We start from the raw sequence: 23,457 nt of genomic DNA, 5'->3' as shown, positions 1-23,457 counted from the left end.
GTTTCTAAAGTCAAGAAATTTTCAAAATTCTGAGGAGTACCTCCTCCTCGTTTTAAAAACGTCTTGAAAGCATTTTGTTTCGCGTGCTTAGCATCTGAACACTCTTTGTCCCACCAAGGGTTTGGAGGCCTTCTGTTAGACGATGGACCAAGAAATCGTTTGGTTTGGGCTTGTTCTGCGGCCTCCAGAATCGAACAAACGAGGAAGTCATATTCTTCAAGTGGGGGGAGCTCTTCCATTGAAGTTAAGACACTTGAAATATTACTTTGGTATTTAATCCAGTCAATATTTTTTGTCAAATCATATGGAATATTAACTGAATTAGCAATGCCTTTGTTACTGCTAATTGAGATGATGATTGGTAAATGATCGCTACCATGTAAATCAGGAAATACTTTCCAGGTGCAATCTAGTCGAATTGAAGTCGAACAAAGAGATAAATCTAATGCACTTGGACGTGCCGGAGGTCTTGGGATCCGTGTCATGCTACCCATATTTAGTACCGTCATGCTAAAATTGTCGCAAATATTATATATTAGAGATGATCTGCTATCATTGTAAACGGAACCCCACATCATTCCGTGCGAATTGAAATCTCCTAAAATCAAACGTGGAGCAGGAAGGGCTTCGACAATTTCATTAAGCTGTCGTTGTCCAACTTGTGCTCTTGGAGGAATATATACCGAAGCATTGCGAATGTCCTTTCCTTTAATGTTTATTTGACAAGCAACAACTTCTATACTAGAAGTCGAAGGAATGTTTAATCTATAAAAGGTATAACATTTCTTAATTCCTAAAAGCACTCCACCATACGGAGAGTCTCTATCGAGACGTATAATGTTAAAATCATTAAAATTTAAAGCTATGTTTGAAGTAAGCCATGTTTCGCATAAAGCAAATACATCACATTTTTGACTATGCAATAAAATTTTAAATGAATCAAGTTTTGGCATGATGCTTCGACAATTCCACTGCAGGACAGTGATTGTATCATTTGCGGCGGGTGATAAATTATCCATCAAAAGATACAAAACCTGAGACAATTGGCCATTGAGCTGATAACTGCTTCAAAAAATTTCTAGCTATTGGAAGGAATGCCATTATGAGGGTCTTTAAGGGTTCAGATATATTGAATGCTGAGAAAATCCATTCAACAATTTCCGAAAACTTCAGTAATCCTGTTTTTTTTTTTTTTTTTTCAATTATAGAGGCTTTAACATCTTAGGTCATTCGCCTCTTCGGACCAGAAAATTTTTCTGACCCTATGTGCGGGGTTGGGAATCGAACCCAGGCGGGCTGCGTGAAAGGCATCGACTATCCCATCACGCTATACCCGTCCCCTTCAGTAATCCTGTTGGTGGCTGTGAAATGGAGCCCACAGGATTATTACCTTTTTCTGTGCTAGATCCTGGATTGGTTTGTGAATTTGACAAACCAGGAGGCACAGTCTTTGGTTTTGACTTTTTTTGTTTAACACGGGGATCTTTTTTTGAAGATGAAACTTTAGGTGTCTTTTTTGGTAATTTGGAAGAAGACTTCTTTCTCTTAACTGACCCTTGGGTAGTGATAAACGAATTACCTTCACTATTTTCGTCAGAGTCAGAGTCCTCTGTTTCCTCTAGATTTGAAAACCCGTTTTCGGTTTCCAAAGGGGGGACATCAATGACCGTTTTAAGCATTTCTGCATATGTGCGCTTAGACCGTGCTTTTAAAGAAAGCTTAATTTTGTCTTTGTGCACTTTAAATGCAGTGCATACTGAAATATCCTCATGAGGACTTTCCCCACAATAAATACATTTTTCAATTTCCTTGTTGCAATCATTATCTTTATGAGGTCCTTCACACTTAATACATTTTGGTTTATTGCTACAGTAAGTAGCTGTGTGTCCGAATTTTTTGCAGTTCGTACAATTCATTACATTTGGAACAAAAAGCCGAACAGGGAGGCGAATTTTATCGACATAGACATGGGACGGCAACGCAGATCCGGCAAATGTCACTCGAAACGAGTCTGATGGGCGATAAACTTTTTTTCCCTCTTCTTAAACTACTGAGTACAGTTGTTTGCACTCCAGTATTTTCACACCCTCAAGCATAGAGTTCTTGAAACGACCAACACCATGCTTGAGTAAATCATCTACCGAAAGACTCGCTTCGGTAACAACACCGTCAATTTCGACATCTTTGGAGGGTATGTAAACTTTATACTCTTTAATGAAATGTTCCGAAGAGACAATATCATTCGCGTGTTTCAAATTATTTACCACAACACGAATTTTATCGTTATTTACTTTTATGATCTCTTTGATTGAAGAGTATCGTGATGTCAAACCTTTATTAATTTGAAAAATGTTTAATGGCTTTGATATACGTCTAAAAAAGACTATCCAAGGCCCAGAAGAGCTCTCCTGATATTTTTTCGTTCGTGGGGGTATCGGATTCATGCTAGGATTTACGTCCATGGATTCATCCATTACATTAAAATTTTTAACTAAACTTTAAAATAAAATTTGAAACCAACACTACACAGTACTCAATCAAAAGGAAAAGAAAAAACTTCTACCTTGAAATTGTTGTCTATCTCCGTTGCACTGCCGTGTAGATCCTCGTTGCTCTAGATGTTCTTGTTGGATGCTGATTGTTGGATGTGATGCTACTGCTACCTGACATCCAGCACCACTCGATTTCCGATTTACTTTTGTCTTCGCCAGCTGCAACCAGCGCAGGTCACCGGTGTATACCTGCGTGTTGTATGGCAGTGGAAAGACCGAGTTGTCTTGTCTCCTTCTTCCTTGTGCTCCGCACCGATATGCTTCTGCACCGAAGTGCCTTCGCACCGGTGTGCTTTTGCACTCTCCTGCTTCTGTGTGCCTTTGCACTCTTCTTCTTCAATGTGCCTTTGCACTCTCCTGCTCAGCACTTGTGGCTGTATATTGTGGCCTGGGTAGAGCTTGGGAAACGCCCTTTGTTGTTTCCTTCACCAGCTTGGCCCAGCACTAGGGCTCTCTTATGCAGCACGATTTTACTTTTTAACGGCTGCTGCCAACAGGTCTCTACCTGTAGTTCAACCGTTGTCGTATTTAACGCGTGTAAACCAACCAGCGTTATTAAACTGTACGCTTCTATACACAACCTTCTCGGTTGAACGGCTATTACTGAATGAGATAAACACTTGTTATCATAAATTTCTCAAATCGAATAAACACAATTTCACCAAACGCTTTAATCATCGATGTTGTTTTCATTGACATTTTGAAGCGACGCGAACAGATTTCAACTAAAAAAGTTGTTGATTTTGCATTGCGATTATAGTTTTGCTTTCAACTGTCTCCGGCATTTGACAGCATTCAAAACAACATATTTTTCAACTACTTGAATATATGCAAATCAAAAACCATATTGGTTGAATCAAAAAGAAATTAGTTAAATCAACTATCGCAAAAATCAAAAACTGCGATATCGCAATTTTATGATCGAAGGGTTCTCCGTGCAGTCATACCAGAATGGCCGGGTACCCATAAGAAGTAAACAGCATTTGAAATGCTGAGGTCTTCAATTTGAGTTCGACTTGCGATCACTAGATTCGACCGTGAGTCATTCGAACTGAGTGCTTTTAAGGCTGCCTGACTGTCGGAACAAAAATAAATTCGTTTACCACAGATCCTCTGCTGAAATGCCGATTGTACTGCATACAGAATTGTGTAGATTTCTGCTTGGAACACAGTACAGTTTCTACCAAGTGAATGAGACCGCTCCATCCTCATTTCACGACAGTAGACACCAGCACCAGCACGACCATTCAACAGAGAACCGTCCGTATAAAAAAACTATGTGTTCATCAAGTTGTCGTTCCAGACAACCAGACAACCATTCCTCACGAAGAGGATAGCTCACATTGAATGTTTTGACCTTAAGACTGTAATGCTTCTTGTTTTAGGAACACATGTAGTGGTTTAATGCACAGTAGCGCCTCTAGAGGAGGAGTTATCGTGAATGCTCCTCATCGCCATTAGGACCATCCTTTGGAGATGATTTAGCTTTGACTGAACTGTCACAACTTCTCCTTTCTGCCAGCATACAAGATATTAATATGATCAAATTGGTCTAACAATAGTTGTGTAGATCCAATGAATATATCTGGATTTGAGTCCCCATGATTTTCCAAAAGCTCGTCTGCATTGGCCGAAAGCAAGCTCTTTTAATCCTGAAATCAATGTGAGCAGACCAATTTAGTTTTGAGTCAAGAATAACCCCGACGTATTTAACTTGATCGACCACAGTGACCTCTGAACCGAAGAACTGTAACGGACGAGCTCCTGTGTTTATCCTACGATGAGTGAAAAGCACCATTGATGTTTTGCCCGAATTTACAGATAATCCAACCTGACAACACCATTGCTCAACAGATCGCAGGGCTTGCTGCATTAAATCAAAGAGAGTGTTAATGCTTATACCGGTCAGCAATATACGATGATCATCGGCAAAACCATAAGTCGGAAATCCAAGGTTATTAAATTTTCTTAAAAAACCATCAGCGACTAGGTTCCATAAAAGTAGGGATAGTACACCACCTTGAGGACACCCACAGAAGCGATGAACAAAGAAGTCGATTGCTAAGCATTGCGTGTATCCAATTTGTGATACTTGAAGGTATGCCATGACCACGGGCTGCTTCCAGAATTGAATTGAAAGACACGTTATCAAAGGCACCTTCAATATCTAGGAAAACTCCTAAGCAAGATTGCTTTTGTGAGAAAGCTTTTGCAATGTTGTACACAACATCATGTAACAGGGTTGTAGTGGACTTTCCACGCTGGTAAGCATGTTGCATTCCATGTAGCGGATGCACGCCCAAACTAACATTCCTGATATAGTGATCGACTATGCGTTCCACTGTTTTGAGAAGAAATGAGCTAAGACTGATAGCCCTGAAACTCTTCGCTTCCTCATAAGTGTCGCGACCGCTTTGGGAATAAATTTGACAATTATTTCCTACCAGGTTCTTGGAATATATCCAGTCGCAAGACTAAAAGTAAGTATTTTCTTCAAAATATGTTTGAAATGTTCATACCCTTTCTGCAGTAACACTGGGAAAACTCCATCCTTTCCAGGAGACTTGTACGGAGCAAAACTCTCAACTGCCCATTTGACCGATTCAATCGTCACAACGCTTTGAGCAAGGGCCCAAGAATCGTAACTACCTGAAAAAGTCTTGGGAAGAGCTGTCGATGATGGCTTCATACATCCTGGAAAGTGAGTGTTAAAAAGATAGTGAAGTACATCACCTCCATCATGCAAGTACTCACCATCTGAAGTTCTCGAGAAACCGACATGAAAGTCCTTAGACTTCGAAAGTCACTTATTTAATCTGCTAGCCTCGTTGAGACTAAAGACATTTGTGCAAAGGCTTTTCCAACCACTTCGCTCAGACGATCGAAGAGCATTTTTGTAAGCCCTTCGTGCCGACACGAATGCCTCCGACCCATCTCTGCGTCGGTGGTTCCAAGCTCTTCTGCATAGTTTCCTTAGTCTAGCAAGTTCAGCATTCCACCAAGGAGTTCCTCTAGTAGCTCGCACAATCCGAAGTGGACAAGCCTCTTCATATGCTGCAACTATGAGTGAATTTGTCTCGTCGACAACATTTTCCAAATCAATTGGGGTTTCAATTGTTGGTTGGTACCCGTAAAATCTAGTCGCCAAGCCCTCTTCATAGAGGTCCCAGTTTGTGGTGTAATTTTTGAAGTCATCGCTTGGCGAAGGTTGGTTATGCGGTAAATATGCCGAATTTCCTGTCTATGCAATCAATAGTCATACCAACTGTGACAGCACAAATATCCCGATTTGTGAGCTCCGATATGAGAGAATCATCGAGAGCACTATTTGCAAGTATGCATGCTCGAGGCATTTCACGTGGATTAGTCATACCGATCTTGTTGAAGGCAACAAAGACTGGGTTTAACAATTTTCCAACGTAGAAGTTTCCCTTTGGAAATATGGTTCTTGAACCGAAGCTATAGAAGCTTTACCTTCATGCAGAAGTCTGGATTGATTCATAGTTGCTGTACGTTTATGATGAAGATTGATTTGTGCCACTCTAACTATTATCAATTAGAGTTACAAACAGCTGGCAACGTATTGGACCAATGAAGGACCACCGTTGAACGTTTTTTACCTTTTTACCTTTTTTTATATATATAAAAAATAGGTATAGAATTCGCTCAAACTTTCGAAAAAATTTCCGAGGCCCGGAGGGCCGAATGACATATACCAATCGATTCAGCTCGACGAACTGAGCAAATGTCTGTGTGTGTGTATGTGTGTGTGTGTCTGTATGTGTGTTGTCAACTAAGAGGTCGAGATCTCAGAGATGGCTGAACCGATTTTGATCAAACTAGTCGCAAATGAAAGTCTCCCCGTCACCCAAAACGCTATTGAATGGTTTTGAGATCGGATGTTTACTTTTTGAGTTATTCGAAGTTTTATGTCAAAATTTTCAGTTTTTTGACAGTATCTGTCACAATTGACCTTGAAAACAGAATATGTTTTCAGACTTAGTTTCCGCACGATAATACCTATTCAACAATCCATAGATTGTTAAAATCTGTCCATTTTTAACGGAGATATCGAAATTTTTGTGTAAACGACTTTTCCCCCTATTCCAGCAGTAGGAGTTTTGAGCGCTGTATCACAAAGCAATGCTTGGGAGCAACGGAAAACACGGATTTTTTATTCTGTTACATACAATTGTTTCTAAGTACCAAAAAGACTGTGTACAGCATCCTTTTTCATGACAATTTGCCTAGGACCGATTTTAGCACGGCTCGTTTTTGGCAACATAATCGTTTGAATATGACATATATAAACCAGATGATGGCAGATTCTTTTTTAATTATATTGTTTTAAACTACTTACAGCAATAAATGCTGGAAGAACATAACATCCATATACCATTCGAATCAGTTCGTCGAGATCAGCAAATGCGTGTGTGACAAATAATTTCACTCAATTTTCTCTGAAAATTTCTTTTCTACAAATTCAGATTCATACGAAAATTCGTATGCTCCCAAACAAAGTTCCTGAATTATGTTTGGTTCCGACCTCTGGTTCCGGAACTACAGAATGATATATGAAACGAAATCAAAATTGTGTAACTCATTCTTCTCGTAGATGTCTGAACCGGTCTAAGATTCAAATGAAATCTAAGAATCATCTAAGATGCAAATGAAAAGTTTCAAGATTCTTCAAAACATCTTGCTCTTCAGTTAGATCCAACTTCCGGTTTCGGGGATACAGGGTGATTAGTATAAAAATGTCTATTCCACATAAATTAATCAGGTTTATCGGGTTAGCAGATTAGGATAGTCGATAAAAAAAATTAACTTTTTTCAGTTTTAGTGGTATTCAGTGTTCGATTCAGAAGGCACCTAAAAATTTAATTCGTGCTATGATTTCTATAAGATGTCTTCACTGATTTTCAAATATTTTGAAACAAATGTAAACTATACAGCTACTCAGGTGAATTTATCTGACTTTGGCCATACCGATTTTAGAATTCCGGTTCCAGTATAAAATCGTTTCTCAAAGCTCAATCGTTTTCTCAAAAAAGCCTAATCAAATTTCAGAAACAAAAATTCAAATTGAATTAAACTTATATACAAAATTAATTAGTTTTTTTCACGTTTTTTATATATATAAAAAATACTCGCTCAAACTTTTGAAAAATTTTCCGAGGCCCGGAGGGCCGAATGTCATATACCAATCGATTCAGCTCGACGAACTGAGCAAATGTCTGTGTGTGTGTGTGTATGTGTGTGTGTCTGTATGTGTGTTGTCAACTAAGAGGTCGAGATCTCAGAGATGGCTGAACCGATTTTGATCAAACTAGTCGCAAATGAAAGGTCTCCCCGTCACCCAAAACGCTATTGAATGGATTTGAGATAGGATGTTTACTTTTTGAGTTATACGGAGTTTTATGTCAAAATTTTCAGTTTTTTGGCAGTATCTGTCACAATTGGCCTTGAAAACAGAATATGTTTTTAGACTTAGATTCCGCACGGTAATAGCTATCCAACAAGCCATAGTTTGTTAAAATCCGTCCATTTTTAACGGAGATATCAATATTTTTGTGCAAACGACTTTTCCCCTTATTCCAGCAGTAGAAGTTTTGAGCACTGTATGGCAAAGAAATGCTTGGGAGCAACGGAAAACACGATTTTTATACTGTGACATACAATTGTTTCTAAGTGCCCAAAAGACTGTGTACAGCATCCTTTTTCATGACAATTTGCCTTGGACCGATATTAGCACGGTTCGTTTTTGGCAACATAATCGTTCGAATATGGCATTTATAAACCAGATGATATCAGCATTTTCGAGTTGAAAGTAATTCCATAATTATATTGATTTAAACTACTTACAGCAATAAAAGCTGGAAGAACATAACTTCCATATACCATACGATTCAGTTCGTCGAGATCAGCAAATGCGTGTGTGACAAATAATTTCACTCAATTTTTTCGGAGATGGCTAAACCGTTTTCTACAAACTCAGATTCATATGAAAACTAGTATACTTCCAAATTTGGATCCGGAACCACAGGATGACATGTGAAACGAAATTAAAATAATGCAATTCATTTTTCTCGTAGATGGCTGAACCGATCTAAGATTCAAATGAAATCTAAGAATCATCTATGATTCAAATGAGAGGTCTTAAAATCCTATAAAACCACTTACTTTTTAGTCAGATTCGACTTCTGGTTTAGAAAATGCAGGGTGATTAGTATAAAAATGTCCATTTCACATAAATTAATCCGGTTTATCGGGTTTGCAAATTTGGATAGTCGATTACCAAATAAATTTATTTCAGTTTAAGCGGTATTCTTTTTTGGATTCGGAATGTACCCCCAAATTTTAATTCGCACTACAATTTCTCAAAGATGTCTACACACTCCTCAGGTGAATTTATCTGATTTCGGCTACACCGATCTTAGAACTCCGGATCCAGTTTCGAATCGTTTCTCAAAGTTTAATCATTTTTTCAAAAAGGCCAAATCGAACTTCAAAAACAAAAATTCAAATTAAAGGACTTAAGGTTCCATACAAAATTGGTGAATTTTATCCGATTCTGGAATTACAGATGATGAATTTTTAAAATTCATACCGATATAGAAGATGTAAATTGTTTGGCGTATTAATTTATGGCCATTCGAATCATTTTGGGTTATGGTAGTTCCTGAATACCGGCTCTGGAAGTACCATAAATAATGACGAAAAACTCTAAAGTGAAACTTACTTCGACACCTCATGGAATGTTCAATCGATTGTCACACGTTAAGATTGAAATACGATACGATTTGCAGATTCGAAATTACAGGGTAATGAGTGATTAAAATCTCAATTTGCCGTTTGAAACGACGATAATTAAAATAATGTCATGAGAACTAAAACACCTAAGAATATCCATGCAAAAAAAACACATGCGGATTGATAAAAAAAGGTATCATCTCACTGCTAGGTGGATTAATCACGTTTTTCTAAGAGGGATTGCTTGCCAGCAGGGGAAAGTGTTATAAAGCGTCCCTGCTGGTCAAAACGCCTCCCTTCCTTTTGTAAGTATTCAAGACTTTTCTAAACAAAAGTTTTATCACTAACACTATCTTTTCGTAAGATTTTTATGCTATGCAAGTTTGGTAGTTGTCGTGTGCTGGAAAATATGAAAAAAACTGAAAATATCATTAGGCAGCTTTTCGATGTAAGGTTTTGCTTCGACTAAACAAGCATTTTTACTGTAAAAAACGTTTAATGGTCGGTTACTCTAAGTAGTAATTAACTAATTAACTTTTTTTTTTTTCATTCAGTAAAAACCATTCAAGCGAAGAGGTTGTGTTTCGATTGTACTGGCTCGTGAGTTAACGGCTGCTACCGAGACAATTCTAAGCTTCAGGTAGTTAAACTGCCCATAGCAAACGCAATATTCGGGGCGTTTCCCGACTGGAAAGCTAGCAACGAAGGCCATCCCGTTCATACGCACAGAGGTGTGGAGACACAGAGGTGCGAGAGCATAGAAGTGACGAGTCACAGAGGTGCCATCGCATAAAGGTGCGAAGACGAAGGGGTGCAAAGGCACAGAGGTGCTAAAGCAACCCAGTGCTGATCTACCAGGTACCAGAATTTGTACGCTGCGTAGGATCAAAAGAGACGGCATATATCGCGAGGTGCTACACTGCAAGCATCGCATTTGATCGCCACCAAGAGCAAAAGCACTGTACCTGGGGTCAGGTACAGCAAGTGCAGTGGTGTTCACAACGACGGCAGAGCAACTGAGATAGCAGTAAACGACAGAAGACTGCCAATTGGAAACAGCAAAAGACTGCCAATTGGAAATCGTTGGAAGAGCTTCACGTCGTTCTTCACGATAAAGGAACAGAGACATCAGCTACAAGGTAGATTTAATTTAATTTATTTTTTATTTCTTATATCTGAAATTTTACTAAACATAAGTTTTTATTTTGGTATTATTAATTTACAAAAAAAAATTAATGTAATGGATGATCTCATGGAAGATCATCCGAATCCGATTCCGGATACTAGTAAAAGTTTAAATACTCCGAGGGCTAAACATTATCCACAGGGTACCACTGGGCCATGGATAGTCTATCTTCGAAAAAAAGAAAAGATTTTAAACTTGATGCAAATTACAAAGGATTTGACATCACATTTCTCTGAAGTTAAAGAAATCTGTAAGGTTAATAGAGATAAAATTCGAGTTGTAGTTAACGACTTGAAACAGGCAAACGATATTGTAACCTGTAAATTATTTGCTATTGAATATCGAGTTTACATTCCATCGAAGGAGGTAGAAATTGACGGTGTTGTGACTGAAGCAAGTCTGACAGCAGATGATTTACTTAAAAATGGAGTTGGCCGTTTTAAAAACTCCATGCTTGAGGGAGTTAAGATACTCGAGTGCAAACAATTGTACTCAGCATCTATTGTCGATGGAAAAAAGTCTTATCGTCCCTCAGATTCGTTTCGCGTAACATTTGCCGGATCTGCATTGCCTAGCCATGTCTATATCGATAAAATTCGTCTTCCTGTTCGGCTTTTCGTACCGCATGTTATGAATTGCACGAACTGTAAAAAATTCGGACATACAGCTACTTACTGTAGTAATAAGTCCAAATGTATCAAATGTCAAGGGCCTCATAAGGATAATCTTTGCGATAAAGATGTTGAAAAATGTGTTTATTGTGGGGAAAGCCCTCATGATGATCTTTCAGTGTGCGCTGCATTTAAGCTGCGTAAAGACAAAATGAAGCTTTCTTTAAAAGCACGGTCTAAGCGCACATATGCAGAAATGCTCAAAACGGTCATACATGTCTCCCCTTTGGAAACCGAAAACGGTTTTTCAAATCTTGCGGAGCCAGAGGAATCTGACTCTGACGGAAATAGTGAAGATACCTCGTTTGTCACTCCTCAAGGGTCTGTTAAGAGGAGATTAACAAACCACAAAATACCAAAAAAGACACCTAAAATTATACCTTCAAAAAAAGATCCCCGTGTTAAAGCTAAAAAGCCAAATTTAAAACCAAAAACTGTGCCTCCTGGTTTGTCAAATTCACAAACCAATCCAGGAACTAGCTCAAGAAAAGACAATAATCCAGTGGGCTCCATTTCACATTCACCAACAGGATTACTGAAATTTTCGGAAATTGTAGAATGGATTTTCGCTGCATTCAATATTTCTGAACCTCTAAAGACCATCATAACAGCATTCCTTCCAATAGCTAGAACTTTTTTGAAACAGTTATCAGCTCAATGGCCAGCTCTTTCAGGTTTTGTATCATTTGATGGATAATTTATCATCCGCCGCAAATGATTCAATCACTGTCCTGCAGTGGAATTGTCGAAGCATCATGCCAAAACTTGATTCATTTAAAGTTTTGTTGCATAGTCAAAAATGTGATGTATTTGCTTTGTGCGAAACATGGCTTACATCAAACATAGCCTTAAATTTTAATGACTTTAACATTATACGTCTCGACAGAGACTCCCCGTATGGTGGAGTGCTTTTAGGAATTAAGAAATGTTATTCCTTTTATAGATTAAACATTCCTTCGACTTCTAGTATAGAAGTTGTTGCTTGTCAAATAAACATTAAAGGAAAGGACATTTGCATTGCTTCGGTATATATTCCTCCAAGAGCTCAAGTTGGACAACGACAGCTTAATGAAATTGTCGAAGCCCTTCCTGCTCCACGTTTGATTTTAGGAGATTTCAATTCGCACGGAATGATGTGGGGTTCCGTTTACAATGATAGCAGATCATCTCTAATATATAATATTTGCGACAATTTTAGCATGACGGTACTAAATATGGGTAGCATGACACGGATCCCAAGACCTCCTGCACGTCCAAGTGCATTAGATTTATCTCTTTGTTCGACTTCAATTCGACTAGATTGCACCTGGAAAGTATTTCCTGATTTACATGGTAGCGATCATTTACCAATCATCATCTCAATTAGCAGTAACAAAGGCATTGCTAATTCAGTTAATATTCCATATGATTTGACAAAAAATATTGACTGGATTAAATACCAAAGTAATATTTCAAGTGTCTTAACTTCAATGGAAGAGCTTCCCCCACTTGAAGAATATGACTTCCTCGTTTGTTCGATTCTGGAGGCCGCAGAACAAGCCCAAACCAAACGATTTCTTGGTCCATCGTCTAACAGAAGACCTCCAAATCCTTGGTGGGACAAAGAGTGCTCAGATGCTAAACACGCGAAACAAAATGCTTTCAAGACGTTTTTAAAACGAGGAGGAGGAACTCCTCAGAATTTTGAAAAATTCTTGGTTTTAGAAACCAAGTACAAGAACATACTTCGGGTTAAGAAATGCAGCTATTGGAGACATTTTGTGGAAGGTTTGTCAAGAGAAACCTCAATGAGCACTCTTTGGAATACGGCCAGACGAATGAGGAATCGTAACGTAGGAAATGAGAGTGAGGAGTACTCGAATCGATGGATATTTGATTTTGCGAGGAAAGTTTGTCCAGATTCCGTTCCTACGCATAGCATTGTTAGGGAGTCTTCTTCAAATGATGATTCCATTGATAGCCCCTTTTCAATGATGGAATTTTCCATAGCACTCATGTCTTGTAACAATAACGCTCCTGGATTGGACAGAATTAAATTCAACTTGGTGAAGAATCTGCCCGACCTCGCAAAAAGACGTTTGTTGGAATTGTTCAACAAGTTTCTTGAGCAAAATATTGTTCCACCTGACTGGAGACAAGTGAAAGTTATCGCCATTCAAAAGCCGGGGAAACCAGCTTCCAATCACAACTCATATAGACCCATTGCGATGTTGTCCTGCATCAGAAAATTGTTCGAAAAAATTATTCTACGACGTCTCGACACTTGGGTCGAGACGAACGGTTTGTTGTCAGATACTCAGTTTGGCTTCCGTAGAAATAAAGGGACGAATGATTGCCTTGCATTACTTTCGTCTGACATCCAAATTGCCTTCGCTCAAAAGCAACAAATGGCATCTGTATTTTTAGACATTAAAGGAGCATTTGATTCAGTTTCCATTGATGTTCTTTCAGACAAGCTCCACCAACATGGACTCCCAGCGGTTATAAATAATTATTTGCACAACCTTTTGTCAGAGAAACGCATGCATTTTTCACATGGCGATTTGGCAACAATCAGAATTAGCTACATGGGTCTCCCGCAAGGCTCATGTCTCAGTCCGCTCCTGTATAATTTCTATGTAAACGACATTGACAGCTGTCTCGTAACCCCATGTACACTAAGGCAATTGGCAGATGATGGCGTGGTTTCAGTTACTGGATCCAAAGCTATTGATCTGCAAAAACCATTGCAAGATACCTTAGATAAATTGTCCGTTTGGGCTGTTCATCTTGGTATCGAATTCTCTGCGGAGAAAACAGAGCTGGTCGTCTTTTCAAAAAAGCATGATCCCGCGCAACTTCAGCTTCATATGATGGGAAGAATAATCGAACAGGTTTTGACTTTCAAATACCTCGGGGTGTGGTTTGATTCCAAATGCACGTGGGGAGGACACATTAGGTATCTGATAACGAAATGCCAACAAAGAGTAAATTTTCTTCGAACAATAACAGGGTCTTGGTGGGGTGCTCATCCGCAAGATCTAATAAAATTGTATCAGACAACGATACTTTCAGTGATGGAATATGGATGCGTTTGTTTTCGTTCCGCTGCAAATTCTCACATTATCAAACTTGAGCGAATTCAGTACCGTTGTTTGCGAATTGCTTTAGGCTGCATGCATTCGACACATACAATGAGTCTTGAAGTTCTGGCGGGAGTTCTTCCATTAAAAGATCGATTTTGGGAGCTTTCATCACGCCTGCTAATAAGATGTGATGTGCTGAATCCCATGGTAATTAATAATTTCGAACGACTAGTCGAGCTTCGATCTCAAACAAAATTCATGACAGTATATTTTAACCATATGTCACAGGAAATCAACCCTTCAAGATATATTCCTATCCGTGTCAGCCTCCTAAATGTACCTGACTCAACTTTATTTTTCGACACATCCATGCAGCGCGAAGTGCGTGGAATCCCGGACCACCTACGCTCTATGGAAATCCCAAAAATATTTTCAAGTAAGTTCAGGCATATTAACTCTGAGAAAATGTTTTACACGGACGGATCGCGAATGGAAGAAGCGACAGGGTTTGGTATGTTCAACAATAATGTTTCGGCCTCATTCAAGCTTCAAGAACCTGCATCTGTTTATATAGCAGAGTTAGCAGCAGTTCATTATAGCTTGAATGTAATCGTCACATTATCTCCAAACCATTATTTCCTCTTCACAGATAGTCTGAGTGCAATTGAAGCCATTCGCTCAAACGCTGCTGGCAAAAATGAACCGTTTTTCTTGGGTAAAATAAAACAGTGTCTGAACGACATATTGAATAATAATTATCTAATCACAATAGTTTGGGTTCCGGCTCATTGCTCCATTCCAGGCAATGAAAGAGCCGATATTTTAGCCAAACGTGGTGCTATTGAGGGTGAAATTTATGAGAGACCGATTGCTTTCAACGAATTCTATAGCGCGTCTCGCCAAAGAACACTTGCCAGCTGGCAAGCTTCTTGGGATAAAGATGATCTGGGTCGGTGGATGCACTCAATTATTCCTAAAATATCGACAAAGGCATGGTTCAGGGGACTGGATGTGAGTAGAGATTTCATTCGTGTGATGTCCAGACTCATGTCCAATCACTACACGTTAGATGCACATCTCCTTCGAATTGGACTTTCCGAGACTAATCATTGTGCTTGCGGCGAAGGTTACCGCGATATTGACCATGTTGTTTGGACATGCGTGGAGTTTCGTGATGTCAGATCTCAACTAATAAATTCCTTGCGTACCCAAGGTAGACTATCCAATGTTCCAGTTCGCGACATTCTTGCTTGTCGTGACCTTCCATACATGAAACTTCTTTATCATTTCATTAAATCCATTGGAGTTCCAATTTAAATTTTATTTTATGTTAAACTGTTTTCTCTTCCATGAGTTCAACCAATAGCCAACTATAGGATATTGAATATAAGTGGTGAACTGATACAAACAATCCTGAAATAGTTATAGATCATGTACAAAATAAATGTATTTTATTTAATGTAATTAAAATAGCAACTCGCTTGATAAAAACAGTGTTTAGATTAACTAATGAGTACCAACATACTAATATGATATTCGAAATGTATTAGGTTTAAACTACTATGTATTGTGGATGCCACGGCGAAGAAAAACTTATGTATATTGCCTATGAAATAAACGTATTTATGAAAAAAAAAAAAAAAATAATTAACTTTTAGCAGTGCTAATGTCTTTATTTATAATATAAAAATCCAGAGAAACTAAGCCATTTCTTTGATATACGAATTTTCTCATAACCGTCACTGTACGGACATTATGCCCCACCTTCGATTTAACAGTATGCTTCGAGTTAAAATATTGTTTTAAAGATTTATAACGATTATTAAAACAAAATGTAGCGTTGGGAGGATCAAATATGTTGGTTTCCAGTTGTAAATTATTGATTATGCAATAATTTCTGATGCAAAAAATACCTTCTTTATCTGCTTTTCTTCTATATCGACATTTCAAGGGGCATATTGCATCATTGTTGTGGGGCGTAATGTCTCTTGTTCTGGGGCATAACACTGATTTGTTGTGAGGCATATTATGTCTACGGCAAGCGGAAGAACTGAGAATGTGGTCGTTTTGGAAAATGTGCTTGTATCAATCAATTCTCATCACTTCTACCGGAATCATTCGAAATTATGTTTCTCTACATTCTCGAAAAAAATATATCAGTAAATTTAGAAATATCTCAATGTTTTCTGAAGCGGACATATTATAACAATTTACCCTACTACGATCCTACTGACACTAAGAATCCTTCCAGGCCGAGCTCGAACATACACTGAAAATCATTTCTACTTATTTTTTGAGAAGAAATCACTCATTGTCGAGCTCTTCCATAAGCTACCCAAAATTAGGTCGTTATCTACTCAAACTTTGAGTTGATTGGTAAAAATGGGTAACGTGCTTTGTTATGACATAACACTTGTACTAAACTTACATTTACCTAAATTTTGAGGTCATCACTCGTTACCCAAAATTGGGGAGAAGCACTTTAGTTGATTTTGGGAAGGTTTTGACCCAAAATTAGGTAGCGGCTGATAAGCGTGTACGTTTGCAGCGTGCTTTGTTCGAATTTCGTGCAGCATGCAGGGTTGCCAAATTTAAATCTATATTTTTCAGGAGAAAAATCTGTAAACCTGAATCTGGAGATCAGAATTTTGTATTGAAAATTAGAAAACGTGAATGATAAGAAATTAAAGTGCAACGAAATGAAAAAGTCATTACATCGAATATGAAAATGACAGCTACATTTTGTTTAGAGGTAGCGTATTGTAATTGGCAATCATTTCTTTTCACTATCTTACATTATGACTAAGGTCTGCGATTTTACATCTTATTAGAAGAAATTTTACAAAGAATTACGCTAAAATAATTGCAATAATATAAGATTAATATAGATAAACCACTAATAATACTGTAATTTTAGTGAGAATATAGATAAACCGTCATTAGCAGAGACTCGACCGTTCAATATCCTAATTCTAGGTAAAGTGACTCTAGGTAGTTTCCGTAAGGCACGTGCAAAGAAACACTTGAAGATGAATTATTTACTCCACAGTTGAATCATATTGACTCAATTTCAAGTTGATACGGTTTACTTAATTTTAGCTTATTGAACGAAACTCTCACTGTTGGGTGGTTTTGCTCTTTGTATTTTGCCAACAATTGAAGGAGCGAATGAAAGAAGAAATTCAAAAGAACTCAAAATGAAGTAAAAACAAGTCAAATAATAGGTAGTTTTTATTTTCCGTGTTGTTCGTAAAAAATCGCTTGCCAAATCAAGGCCTACTTCGCAAAGTTGTCGGCAAACACGAACTTGAATTGTTCCGGCACATTCCTCCGTTCAGTTGCGTTGTGAAACTTTCGACCCGGAAACTGCTTAAAGTCAAGTTTGACGTATGTGTCGTCATCGATCTCAGTGCGGTCCTTGTGTTTTACCGAAACCCAGTTGTACAAGAGAATTGCTCCGTTTCTGGTCACGAAATCCGGCTTCGAAAAACTGCGATTGTTTTCAACGCACCACTACATCTTGCTGCGCTATGCTTAATTTCCACACTCAGGGTTTCCTTGTACGATTTGAGCACTCGAAAAACTATTTTTTTTTCTTTCGAGCTCCAATTTTAGATTGAATGCGGCTTTCAGACATTGATAAGACTTTGGATTGCCAAAAATATTGTCTTGTGTGAGGGCTTCAACAGATTTTTTATTGGTCGAAAAACGGATGTCTTTCGTGCATCGGTAAGGCGGTATTTATTTTTCTTGTTAATTTAACCGATCATTTATCAACTTGTTGATAACTTGAATGCTATCTTTTAAGTAGTACTGGAAATGAAACACTACTCAAATGGTGCACTTCTGTTTCGAAATCATAGCAATCCACGGTCTCGATGTTTCTCGGTGATACAATATTTAATTACTATGTAGCTGAAAAAACGATCGAAATGCTTCCTGCACCAAAAAAAAAACATTTATTTGTATTTGCGCTGTAAAAATATTTCCTCATCAATGTGGGTACCAAAACATATGATTGAAATGCTGAACTGACGGTGTTTGCGTCTGTTTAAATGAAATAAAATGCGAATATTGGCTGATTATTCACGTGTCAATGATTTACTGTGTAACTCTTAATCACCTATAGTTATTAATATGCGGATAATCAACGTTTTCCAGCGCTGACCGACATCACCCCACGATTCAGATGGAGGAAAACCGTTTGTATACTGACATGGATATATTGGTAAGTGGATTGATAAATTGTTGATCGGCCGGTTAAATTTTATATAAGATAAAACTCGCATGCTCACTCAGGAAGCTCGAGCCAAGGGCGATGCGGACATGCTTGAAGTGCCCCATGCCTGCCTTCGTATCGGACGGGAAATTGGCAAAGGCGCCTTTGGGCGTGTGTTCATGGCAAGTGCCAGTAAACTACCCGGCTACAACGGAACCGTGATTGTGGCAGTAAAGCAACTGAAAAGTGAGTATTTCGTGTTGATAAACTAATGCTTTGATAATTATTCTACAATAAAAATAACATTCATGTACATTAGAGTGTCACAAAAATAATGTGTGTTTCTATCCCACACTAAATTATTTGGTAACGGTTTGCAGAAAAAAATATCTTAATCTTGGACTCAGCAGGGTGTTCACTCAATCGAATAACCAATGACATGTTCCGTACAATGAGCCAATCTCGTTCTGCGGTCATCGTCCTATTTCCTACTTCTTACTTCTTACTTCTTACTTCTTACTTCTTACTTCTTACTTCTTACTTCTTACTTCTTACTTCTTACTTCTTACTTCTTACTTCTTACTTCTTACTTCTTACTTCTTACTTCTTACTTCTTACTTCTTACTTCTTACTTCTTACTTCTTACTTCTTACTTCTTACTTCTTACTTCTTACTTCTTACTTCTTACTTCTTACTTCTTACTTCTTACTTCTTACTTCTTACTTCTTACTTCTTACTTCTTACTTCTTACTTCTTACTTCTTACTTCTTACTTCTTACTTCTTACTTCTTACTTCTTACTTCTTACTTCTTACTTCTTACTTCTTACTTCTTACTTCTTACTTCTTACTTCTTACTTCTTACTTCTTACTTCTTACTTCTTACTTCTTACTTCTTACTTCTTACTTCTTACTTCTTACTTCTTACTTCTTACTTCTTACTTCTTACTTCTTACTTCTTACTTCTTACTTCTTACTTCTTACTTCTTACTTCTTACTTCTTACTTCTTACTTCTTACTTCTTACTTCTTACTTCTTACTTCTTACTTCTTACTTCTTACTTCTTACTTCTTACTTCTTACTTCTTACTTCTTACTTCTTACTTCTTACTTCTTACTTCTTACTTCTTACTTCTTACTTCTTACTTCTTACTTCTTACTTCTTACTTCTTACTTCTTACTTCTTACTTCTTACTTCTTACTTCTTACTTCTTACTTCTTACTTCTTACTTCTTACTTCTTACTTCTTACTTCTTACTTCTTACTTCTTACTTCTTACTTCTTACTTCTTACTTCTTACTTCTTACTTCTTACTTCTTACTTCTTACTTCTTACTTCTTACTTCTTACTTCTTACTTCTTACTTCTTACTTCTTACTTCTTACTTCTTACTTCTTACTTCTTACTTCTTACTTCTTACTTCTTACTTCTTACTTCTTACTTCTTACTTCTTACTTCTTACTTCTTACTTCTTACTTCTTACTTCTTACTTCTTACTTCTTACTTCTTACTTCTTACTTCTTACTTCTTACTTCTTACTTCTTACTTCTTACTTCTTACTTCTTACTTCTTACTTCTTACTTCTTACTTCTTACTTCTTACTTCTTACTTCTTACTTCTTACTTCTTACTTCTTACTTCTTACTTCTTACTTCTTACTTCTTACTTCTTACTTCTTACTTCTTACTTCTTACTTCTTACTTCTTACTTCTTACTTCTTACTTCTTACTTCTTACTTCTTACTTCTTACTTCTTACTTCTTACTTCTTACTTCTTACTTCTTACTTCTTACTTCTTACTTCTTACTTCTTACTTCTTACTTCTTACTTCTTACTTCTTACTTCTTACTTCTTACTTCTTACTTCTTACTTCTTACTTCTTACTTCTTACTTCTTACTTCTTACTTCTTACTTCTTACTTCTTACTTCTTACTTCTTACTTCTTACTTCTTACTTCTTACTTCTTACTTCTTACTTCTTACTTCTTACTTCTTACTTCTTACTTCTTACTTCTTACTTCTTACTTCTTACTTCTTACTTCTTACTTCTTACTTCTTACTTCTTACTTCTTACTTCTTACTTCTTACTTCTTACTTCTTACTTCTTACTTCTTACTTCTTACTTCTTACTTCTTACTTCTTACTTCTTACTTCTTACTTCTTACTTCTTACTTCTTACTTCTTACTTCTTACTTCTTACTTCTTACTTCTTACTTCTTACTTCTTACTTCTTACTTCTTACTTCTTACTTCTTACTTCTTACTTCTTACTTCTTACTTCTTACTTCTTACTTCTTACTTCTTACTTCTTACTTCTTACTTCTTACTTCTTACTTCTTACTTCTTACTTCTTACTTCTTACTTCTTACTTCTTACTTCTTACTTCTTACTTCTTACTTCTTACTTCTTACTTCTTACTTCTTACTTCTTACTTCTTACTTCTTACTTCTTACTTCTTACTTCTTACTTCTTACTTCTTACTTCTTACTTCTTACTTCTTACTTCTTACTTCTTACTTCTTACTTCTTACTTCTTACTTCTTACTTCTTACTTCTTACTTCTTACTTCTTACTTCTTACTTCTTACTTCTTACTTCTTACTTCTTACTTCTTACTTCTTACTTCTTACTTCTTACTTCTTACTTCTTACTTCTTACTTCTTACTTCTTACTTCTTACTTCTTACTTCTTACTTCTTACTTCTTACTTCTTACTTCTTACTTCTTACTTCTTACTTCTTACTTCTTACTTCTTACTTCTTACTTCTTACTTCTTACTTCTTACTTCTTACTTCTTACTTCTTACTTCTTACTTCTTACTTCTTACTTCTTACTTCTTACTTCTTACTTCTTACTTCTTACTTCTTACTTCTTACTTCTTACTTCTTACTTCTTACTTCTTACTTCTTACTTCTTACTTCTTACTTCTTACTTCTTACTTCTTACTTCTTACTTCTTACTTCTTACTTCTTACTTCTTACTTCTTACTTCTTACTTCTTACTTCTTACTTCTTACTTCTTACTTCTTACTTCTTACTTCTTACTTCTTACTTCTTACTTCTTACTTCTTACTTCTTACTTCTTACTTCTTACTTCTTACTTCTTACTTCTTACTTCTTACTTCTTACTTCTTACTTCTTACTTCTTACTTCTTACTTCTTACTTCTTACTTCTTACTTCTTACTTCTTACTTCTTACTTCTTACTTCTTACTTCTTACTTCTTACTTCTTACTTCTTACTTCTTACTTCTTACTTCTTACTTCTTACTTCTTACTTCTTACTTCTTACTTCTTACTTCTTACTTCTTACTTCTTACTTCTTACTTCTTACTTCTTACTTCTTACTTCTTACTTCTTACTTCTTACTTCTTACTTCTTACTTCTTACTTCTTACTTCTTACTTCTTACTTCTTACTTCTTACTTCTTACTTCTTACTTCTTACTTCTTACTTCTTACTTCTTACTTCTTACTTCTTACTTCTTACTTCTTACTTCTTACTTCTTACTTCTTACTTCTTACTTCTTACTTCTTACTTCTTACTTCTTACTTCTTACTTCTTACTTCTTACTTCTTACTTCTTACTTCTTACTTCTTACTTCTTACTTCTTACTTCTTACTTCTTACTTCTTACTTCTTACTTCTTACTTCTTACTTCTTACTTCTTACTTCTTACTTCTTACTTCTTACTTCTTACTTCTTACTTCTTACTTCTTACTTCTTACTTCTTACTTCTTACTTCTTACTTCTTACTTCTTACTTCTTACTTCTTACTTCTTACTTCTTACTTCTTACTTCTTACTTCTTACTTCTTACTTCTTACTTCTTACTTCTTACTTCTTACTTCTTACTTCTTACTTCTTACTTCTTACTTCTTACTTCTTACTTCTTACTTCTTACTTCTTACTTCTTACTTCTTACTTCTTACTTCTTACTTCTTACTTCTTACTTCTTACTTCTTACTTCTTACTTCTTACTTCTTACTTCTTACTTCTTACTTCTTACTTCTTACTTCTTACTTCTTACTTCTTACTTCTTACTTCTTACTTCTTACTTCTTACTTCTTACTTCTTACTTCTTACTTCTTACTTCTTACTTCTTACTTCTTACTTCTTACTTCTTACTTCTTACTTCTTACTTCTTACTTCTTACTTCTTACTTCTTACTTCTTACTTCTTACTTCTTACTTCTTACTTCTTACTTCTTACTTCTTACTTCTTACTTCTTACTTCTTACTTCTTACTTCTTACTTCTTACTTCTTACTTCTTACTTCTTACTTCTTACTTCTTACTTCTTACTTCTTACTTCTTACTTCTTACTTCTTACTTCTTACTTCTTACTTCTTACTTCTTACTTCTTACTTCTTACTTCTTACTTCTTACTTCTTACTTCTTACTTCTTACTTCTTACTTCTTACTTCTTACTTCTTACTTCTTACTTCTTACTTCTTACTTCTTACTTCTTACTTCTTACTTCTTACTTCTTACTTCTTACTTCTTACTTCTTACTTCTTACTTCTTACTTCTTACTTCTTACTTCTTACTTCTTACTTCTTACTTCTTACTTCTTACTTCTTACTTCTTACTTCTTACTTCTTACTTCTTACTTCTTACTTCTTACTTCTTACTTCTTACTTCTTACTTCTTACTTCTTACTTCTTACTTCTTACTTCTTACTTCTTACTTCTTACTTCTTACTTCTTACTTCTTACTTCTTACTTCTTACTTCTTACTTCTTACTTCTTACTTCTTACTTCTTACTTCTTACTTCTTACTTCTTACTTCTTACTTCTTACTTCTTACTTCTTACTTCTTACTTCTTACTTCTTACTTCTTACTTCTTACTTCTTACTTCTTACTTCTTACTTCTTACTTCTTACTTCTTACTTCTTACTTCTTACTTCTTACTTCTTACTTCTTACTTCTTACTTCTTACTTCTTACTTCTTACTTCTTACTTCTTACTTCTTACTTCTTACTTCTTACTTCTTACTTCTTACTTCTTACTTCTTACTTCTTACTTCT

The 23,457-nt window shown here is 36.4% G+C and overlaps 1 protein-coding gene across 1 annotated transcript in view; it reads left to right on the top strand.

The window, feature by feature from the left end:
• Window positions 1-23,457, top strand: part of LOC131429253 (uncharacterized) — a 367,830-nt gene that overhangs the window by 275,960 nt on the left and 68,413 nt on the right. Inside the window, exons 15-16 of the mRNA XM_058593304.1 lie at window positions 18,389-18,455; window positions 18,527-18,692. Coding sequence (XP_058449287.1) covers window positions 18,389-18,455; window positions 18,527-18,692 — 233 coding nt within the window. The remainder of the gene's footprint in view (window positions 1-18,388; window positions 18,456-18,526; window positions 18,693-23,457) is intronic.

This window comes from Malaya genurostris, chromosome 2 (assembly GCF_030247185.1).
Source record: "Malaya genurostris strain Urasoe2022 chromosome 2, Malgen_1.1, whole genome shotgun sequence".
Taxonomy (NCBI): Eukaryota; Metazoa; Arthropoda; class Insecta; order Diptera; family Culicidae; genus Malaya; species Malaya genurostris.
Note: the sequence above shows the minus strand (reverse complement) of the source record. Positions and strands in the feature narration are given on the sequence as shown.